The 8,617-nt window shown below is 37.3% G+C and overlaps 1 protein-coding gene across 1 annotated transcript; it reads right to left on the reverse strand.

Moving 5' to 3' along the window:
- Positions 1–2,190: 2,190 nt before the first annotated feature.
- Positions 2,191–2,847, reverse strand: LOC142163387 (uncharacterized). Its single transcript, XM_075220668.1, has 2 exons — positions 2,728–2,847; positions 2,191–2,592 (listed from the first exon to the last, which is right to left on the reverse strand). Exons 1-2 carry the CDS (start codon positions 2,845–2,847, stop codon positions 2,191–2,193), a joined length of 522 nt encoding a protein of 173 aa, XP_075076769.1.
- Between the last annotated feature and the right edge of the window lie 5,770 nt (positions 2,848–8,617).

Here is an 8,617-nt window from a genome sequence, read left to right on the forward strand (position 1 = left end):
TCGTTTGTGAAAGACTTAGGGTATTTATAGTTGAAAGTAGGTAGTGGAATAAGGTAAAAAAACATAGCAGTATACTAATTTAAGAACTCAAAATTAATCACTTAGAGAATCACGAAAGTACTTCCTTGAGTTAGGGGAATAAAGGTCAAACGGAAATATTCAATACCATATAAGGGGGAAAGGAGGAATCGGTGCATAATTAAACAAGGAAAGGAGCCAAAGTCCATTAGGCATAAAGTAGTTGATTAGGACCAAATTCAGAAAGACCCAATTAAGGAATGACTATGTAAAACTAAGTATCATAGTAAATAAGGTTATAAAATCAGTGAATTTAAACAGACGAGTAGAATTCTAGGGCCTTGAAGGAAAATCTTTCAATTACTAACAGTTAAGGAAAATCAGAATCAATCATGAGGGGTCATGATTCTGCGTGTTTCAACATATAAATAGAGACGAATGAACAGGAGTAGTAAATAAAATAAAGTCAATTATATAGGCAGAAAGAAATAAGAGATGAGCAAGCACAGTCATATAGAGGTGATGTAAGTAGGCTAGAGATTCAGTAGGACATATTCGAAGCATGGTGACTATGAGAGATTAACAAGACTAAAGAAAATCAAGCTAACATGCAGAGCCAAGGCAAAGAAATCATTCCAACACATGGAACCAAAAGTCGAGAAAATCATGCTAACACACAGAAGTCAAGTAAAGGGAATCATGCTAACTCACAGAAACAAGTAAAGAAAAATCTTTAAAAAATAGGGCCTTTTAACAGAGTCGAGTTAAAAAGCAGTAGGAACATAAAATCGGTCAAACTAAACAAGGGAAAAAGGTTTAATCATGAAAAAATTGGTTGAAATAGGTATAGAAAGAATTCCGAAGAAACCCTAGTTTTCAAAGAAAGTAAAAACGGTCTAGAGTAAAAGAACTTTCAGAAGAAAGCTCGTGAATGAGCAAATCATAGAAGGAAACATGTTTAAAGCATGAAAATAACACAGATTTGAGAGATCCAGAAGAAAGTTAGGGTTTCAAAAGGAAACCTAGGTAGAAATCGAAAGAACCTGTTGTAACTTCATAAATCGTAACACACATGGTGTGATTTTGCCCAAAATCACACCAGAGAAGCCTCGAACAACAGAATCAGAAACCCTAGGTCCAAATCGACATGGCCCAGGACTCTTGAATGCCTTAGAGATGATGAGCAAGGTAATGAGAGTGACCATTGGAGGCTTGGGGTTTGAGAGATAGTCACAGGAGATGACCAGAGAAGGAGGTGAGTGGAGGAGTCTAGGGTTAGGTTTGAGAGAAGAGTGGAGATGAGAGGGCATCTGAAGGTGGCGCCTTTGGAAAAGTGACTTAGGGTTAACGGTCGTTTGAAAATTAAAAAGGAAAGGAATTATTTGGACCGTTGATTTGGGAGATCAACGGTCATGATTAAAATGGGTAGGTGGGTTCCGAGTTTGGGTAAAGATTAATAGGGTATGGGTCAGGTGATTTGGGATTGAAATTGGGCTAGAAAGGGGTCCAATTTTGGCTATAATTGAAAGCCAAATTTGGCTGTTATTTAAATAGCCAATTTTTCCCTATTTAATTTATAAAAAATAGTAGGTAATTTCTAAAAAATAAATTAAGGTAGCAAAATGATTTACAATACATAATTAAAAATTTAAAAATACAGATCCAATTTTATGTATATAAACATAATTATATCTAAAAATGAGCTAACATTGCACTTATATGCAATTTAGCTTTAAAAATACCAAATGTAATTGTAAAAAATACATAAAAATTATACTAGCCATAGTTTGGCATGAATATAGAAATTAAATAAAATGAATTATCAAAACAATAATTTTGGAAATACTTATTGGGATTTTATAGATAAAAGGGGAGAAAATAAATCAATTAAAACCCTTAAAATTATGGGAAAAACAATAAAAACCTTGGGCATGCTTATGTATGCATATATATGCTATTTTGAAAGCTTTTATGCATATTCAAAACATATAGAAAAAAATTGGGTATCAACAATAGTCTCTTTAACTTCTTCTTCAATAGCTTTAGGTTTTGCACCACTCTGTACATTGTATATCCTTCTTTAATTATTGCATTAAATTGAGGATGTTGTACCCAAATATTATTAAAGTGAAATGAACCTCTATTTTTGTACTCTCCATCTGTAAAGGATACCTAAGTCGGGATGTGGTCACTAATTCCCTTAGCAAGGAATCTAGTATTACAAGTTGGAATTTTATCAAGCCATTCACCATTCATAAAGTTCCAATCTATATTTGAGAAGATTCTCTGCTCATCATTTTTGTCATTCCAGGTATATCTGTTCCCTTGAGTAGGCATTTCCATCAATCCACTTTCTTGCATACATTGCTGGAAATCCATCATCTCTGCCCAAGTTACTGCATTCCCTCCAATCCTATTTGTTGAGTGTAACACTAAGTTAAAATCTCCCAGTACTAGCCATGGCTTAGTACAACCCCTAATATGCCTCACCAAATCTTTCCATAACTCCAAAACCTCACATGTCACAATCTGAGGAGATATATGAACTGGTTTTATCACATAGTAGTTTGGTCGCTATGTTATCCATATTCAACCATTATAATGAGTTTCCAGATTGGATAAGTACTCCCAACCAAGAAACAACTTTTTTGCTATGCCATTTAGTTTGTCTTTTTTTATTTTTGTTTGAAGTAGGCCTATTAAGCCAACTTTTTCTACATTGCAAAGGAGCTTAACCTCCTTTTGCTTATTAGGGGCATTGAGTCCCCTATCATTCCAACTAAGTAGACTATCAATTCCCCAATTGAGAAATATGTTGTCCTCCCACATTTGGCATTGTTTCTCCTTTATAACACTCTACCCGTGTATCATTCCTATGTAGCACCTAAAAGGAGTTCGAACTCTCCATCTATGTAACTCTGTTTGGCCATACCCTTGCCATATTTGAGTGGAGACTGCCAACTTGACCCCTCTACTGTCTTATTTTTCCCAGTTGTTTGTATGTTACCAGTTTTAGTAGGTGAACTATGGTACTTTCCTTTGTCTCCTTCCTGTAATTTGCTAACCCCTGGCATAGGAGGTTGTTCATTCCTTACATCTGCTTGCCCTCCCCCCTGCTTCACTCTATTTTCTTCATTTTGATTTAGGACTTTTGGTGCTTTCTTCTTCAATCTACATATCTCCTCTGTATGACCATACTTTGAGCAATGGCCACATAGAGTAGGTTTCCATTCATAGCTAACTTTCTATTCAACCAACTTACCCTTCTCATTCCTGAACAATATCACATCTGGAAGTTTGGCATCCATTTCCACCTCAACCAGCAGTCTTGCAAAGTTTAGTCCATTTCTATTTTCTGTATTGTGATCTACCATCATATGTTTACCAACCTAACTACCAATTTTTCTCAATCCTTTAGGGCTCCAGTACTTGAAATCCAGACCTGGAAACTTGATCCATATTGGAACAGTCTGTAACTCCTCTCTAGTGAATTCCAAATCTAGTGTCTATGCTTTGACTATGAGAGGTTTGTTGTCAAAATGGAAGATACCACCTTGAATCACCTCCGGTTTCGCTATCTCAGTTTCAAATCTAACTACAATCATTTCATTCTTTAGCATAGCAATCCTATCTATCACATGCTTGCCCCATAACCTCTAAATGTATCCTTGTACAACCACAAAAGGAGGATGTTCCCCAAGGACATAAAAAATTATAGCATTCCCCCAATATGCTATTTCAGAACTAATGACATCCCAGTCAATTTCTCCAATTGAGGACTCACCTTGTTTCCTAGGAGTAACATATTCCAATTTGTAACATGCATTTACTATTTTAGCTGTGTCAAAGCTATTCCACATTGAATTTGACTTTTGTTGCACCTCTAGTTCTTCTTTGACCTCGCTCACCCATGATTTCTTTCCACTGCTTGCTGATCCTAATGTCTTACTACTTGGTGAGGCTAGTACTTCTTCATTCTATAGACGAGCAACTTTAATTTTACCGGATTTCATAATTTTCTGTTGTTGCATTATTGTTTCATTGGATTTAGGGTTAGTTGAACTGGAACCCACTAATTTTTCAATTTCTAGTTGTGATTTGTGCCCTCGCTGGTTGTTACTCTACAAGGTTGACGCTTCCTTTGCCATTAATGCCTTCTGTGAGGGGATGTGATCTCGCTTACCCATGGTAGGCACATATTTTGCTAACATGCACTGAAAGAGAAAGCGGCCATTAGAGAAAGTTGTTTTGCAATAGGTTTACTGATTATTCAATATAATTCTTTTCCCTTAGTCATTTTTAAATTTTTTACATACTTATGTTTTTACTTTAGATCATGTTAAGTTACAATAGGTTTATCGATTAGTTGGAAATATATTTTAGCTCGTTAATACGTTTACTTTAAGTTCTATTGTCTATATTGCTTGAAATATAAAAAATTATATTGAATGAAATTGGATATTTAAATAACCCAATTGGTATAGTTTTTCTTTCTCGCATTGGATGATAAAATACAAAATTAAATCCCTTGTTTATTAGTCTTTGCAACTATATCTAGCTTGAGAAAGATTTTTAAAAACTTCTACTAAGAAGTAGTAGATGCTTTCACAGACAAAGGTAAAGCTTAATTTGTCGTCCGTGGCTGAATGTGATCTTGACTAGGACCTATTGAACTGCTTATTAAATTAGAGGAGAAACAACAAAAACAACATGATTATAGAAACTCAAGGAAAGAATGGACTTGTAGCAGATGACCATTAAGAATTATACATAATTTATAAAGATTCATCCCCGTTGAATGTGTATCATGTTATGAAACAATAAAAGAAGAAGAATTGTATTGCAGAGAAAAGTAGAAAGAATTTTTATTGATTGGGGATCAATTACAATTGAATAGAACTCCTCTATTTATAGGGAAAAAGTGACTATGCCACAAAGTAACTATGATGACCCGAAAGGTCATCTAGAGTTTTAGAAGTAATTATGTGTTTCGAAGCCTCAAATACCTTATTTTAGTCTTTCTCGATTTACATGCGTAGTCTTGGTGTTTTCCGGAAGTCTTTTATGTTAAAAACTGATAAAATATGAAAATTTACCTTAGAAATCTATTTGAGTTGACTTGGTCAACGTATTGAGAAAATGGACCCAGATCCGTATTTTGATGGTTCTTGTGGGTCCGTATCGTGATTTGTAACTTGGGCGTATTCCCAGAATCGAATTCAGAGGTCCTTAGCTCGAGTTATCTCATTTTGTCGAAATTTGAAAGTTTAAAGGCTTAATGACTTTAAAGGTTTGACCGATGTTTGACTTTGTTGATACCGGGTCCATATCTTGATTCCAGAACCTGGTGTAGGTCCATTACTATATTTATGACTTTTCTGTCAAATCTGGTGAGAAATAGAGTTAGTTTGACGTGATTCGGACGTCTGGTTGTTAAAATAGATGTTCATAAGTTTTTTCTTGAAAATTTCATTAGATTTGGGGTCTGATTCATAGTTCTAGGTGTTATTTTTGGTGATTTGATCACCCGAGCAGGTTTGTATGATAGTTTTAAACTTGTGTGCATGTTTGGTTTGGAGCCCTGAGGGCTCGGGTGAGTTCCGGATAGACTACAGAGTGAAATTGGACTTAGAATCATAGCTGGTACATTTGTTTTCGGGTGTCTGATGCAGATCTCGCATTTGCAAGGAAAGTTTGCAATCGCGAACTTGGCAATTCTGCTTTTGCGAAGGCAGAGTAACAGTTGCGACTCAGCACTGTTTTGGGGATCTTCGCATTTGCAAATAAGGGTCCGCATTTGCGATGGCAGCAGGGTTCGCATTTGCGACCATTTTATCGCAATTGCGATCTCTGGGATTTTGAGAAGAGTTTGCAAATGCGACCTCTTTCTCGCAATTGTGAATCTCAATTGCGAACAAGATATCGTAATTGCGACATCTGCAGCTGGATAAAATCTGAACTTAACAAGATTTTTCTTTCATTCTTCAAATTTTCAAACCTATAACCCTAAAGGTGATTTTTCCAAGAACTTTTCTTCCTCAATTCATTGGTAAGTGATTCTAACCTATTTTCTTTCAATCTTCCATTACACTTCACAAGATTTCAAGCTAAAATCTAGGATTTTTATGGTAGAAATTGGGGGTTTGGGTGGAAATAGGGATTTTTGTAAAATTAGAATTTAGACCTCAAATTTAGGTCAAAATTTGAAAAAAATTACATAATCGGGCTTGGGGCTGAATGGGTAATCGGGTTTTGGTTCGAATTTCGGGTTTTGACCAAGCGAGCCTGGGGTTGATTTTTGACTTTTTGGGAAAAAGTTTGGAAATTCTAAATTTATGCGTTGTAATTGATTCCTTTATCAATATTTGATATTACTAAGTCAATTGTGGTTAGATACGAGTGGTTTGGAGGTGGATTCTACGGGAAAAGCCCCGGTAGAGCTCTGAGTTAATTGCAGAGTGAGGTAAGTGTTGAGTTTAACCTTGACTTGAGGGAAATAGGGAGTCTCGGATTATGTGCAATGTGAATTTCATATGTTGCGGCATATATGCAAGATGACGAATGCTTATACGCTGGCGAATTACTTGTTTTTCCTGATTTTTCGCTTTTCCTTAATTATCTCATTCTCTATCTTAACTGTTATATACTCTAAATGCTTTCTATGCTTATTTGCTACCTGTTAATCAATGTTTTCTCCTGTTAATAATGTTAGATCTTTTCATATTTTCATGATTTCCTACTATTTGCTTTAATTGACATACTTGCACCTTCTAATTGTCATTTACTGAACTTGTTGTGTTGTGTAGTATTACTTATGTGAATCTCCATGTTGTACAAGGTTTCCTTTCTGGTTCAGCGTTGTATTCATTGATCGTAGAGGTTCTTGGGATTTGAATTATTGATTTGACTGTGCTCATTGAGTATTTGGTACTAATATGGTAGGATCGGGTTGCACGCTGCAACAAGTGAAATAAGGGTGGATTAATATGGTGGAATAAGGATGAATTTGTACTAATATGGTAGGATCGAGTTGCACGCCACAACAACCTATATGTTTCTATTTCCTCGAGCTGTGTTGGTTTTCGGTATTTTCACTTGAAACTCTTAAGGATTTGTAATTCTAATCTTCACTGGCTTATTTCTTGAGGCTGTAGCTATTATCTTCAGATGACTATCTTATTTTTTTTCCGTATTTTCTTTTCTTTCTTTATTACATACTACATACAGGTTGTAGTGTGAGTGACCTGCCTTAGCCTCATCACTACTTCGTCGAGGTTAGGCTCAGCACTTATAGAGTACATGGGGTCAGTTGTACTCATACTACACTTTGCACTTCTTGTGCAGATTTTGGAGTCGGTCCTGGTGGCGGTTATTAGCGTGCTCAGATTGGACAGCTTGTGGAGACTTGAAGTATAGCTGCTCAGCGCCCGCAGCTCCTGGAGTCCCCTTTTCTTTTTATTTGGTTGTGTACTTTCTTTTCAGACAGCTTTATGTTTATTTCAGACCCCTGTTTGTACTATTCTAGTAGCTCGTGCACTTGTGACACCGGGTCTAGGGTAGTATCAGACGTTTGGCTATTTTAGCTTCCGCAATTTTACTTTAGATTATTGCAGTTATTTCAGTTCTTTCTCATTAATTAATTTAATCTTTCAAAAATAGATAAAATGTTCTAACATTGTCTTGCCTAGCAAGTGAAATGTTAGGTGCCATCATGGTCCTGACGGTGACAATTTCGGGTCGTGACAAGTTGGTTTCAGAGCACTAGGTTACATAGGTCTCATGAGTCACGAGCAAGCTTAGTAGAGTCTCGAGGATCGGTACGGAGACGTTTGTACTTATCATTCAAAGGTAATGGAGTTTAGGAATAGTTTCACTTTTATTCTTCTATGTCGTGCGGTTTTATTCTATCAAAGATGATTGAACCCTTCTATTATTGTTCTCTCGCAGACTGCGAGAACACGTACTGCATCTTCCGCTGGATAGCAGCCGAAGCCCCCAGTAGTAGCTCTTACTAGGGGCAGAGGTCGAGGCCGAGGTCGCGCTAGAGGTTGAGGCAGAGGCAGAGCTCAACCTAGAGCTCGAGCAGCAGAACCAGCAGTGGAGCCTCAGGTAGATTTTGATGATGAGGTTCCATTTCAGACTGCACCTATTGGACCAGCTTAGGTCCCGGAGGGGTTCATCGCCAACCCAGTGCTTCAGGACGCTCTGGCCCATTTGGTGGGCCTTATAGAGAGTGTGGCCCAGGCCGGTACATTTCCTATGGCACCAGCCATCTCTCAGGACGGGGCAGGAGCACAGACTCTTGCTACTCACACTCCAGAGCAGATGGCTCCCTAGTATAAGACTCCAGCAGCCCCACTAGTTGGGGTAGTCCAACTAGTTGTTGCGGCACAGGACGGTGATGGATATGTCATTTCTTCTGAGGGCTTATTGAGGTTGGACAAGTTTACCAAGATCTTCCCAGATCACTTCAGTGGTGCACCTCCTGAGGACCCATAGGATTATCTTGACCTTTGCCATGAGGTGCTGCGGAACATGGTTATAGTTGAGACCAATGGGGTTGATTTTTCTGTATTTCAGATGACTGGCTCCGCCAAGA

This window comes from Nicotiana tabacum, chromosome 8 (genome assembly GCF_000715075.1).
Source record: "Nicotiana tabacum cultivar K326 chromosome 8, ASM71507v2, whole genome shotgun sequence".
In the NCBI taxonomy this organism is placed as follows: domain Eukaryota; kingdom Viridiplantae; phylum Streptophyta; class Magnoliopsida; order Solanales; family Solanaceae; genus Nicotiana; species Nicotiana tabacum.

Coding starts and splice junctions, on each gene's coding strand:
- LOC142163387 (XM_075220668.1), bottom strand. CDS start 2,847: ATGTGGGAGGACAACATATTTCTCAATTGGGGAATTGATAGTCTACTT. Junction 2,593..2,727: donor TCCTTTGCAATGTAGAAAAA/GTTGGCTTAATA, acceptor TGGATAACATAG/CGACCAAACTACTATGTGAT.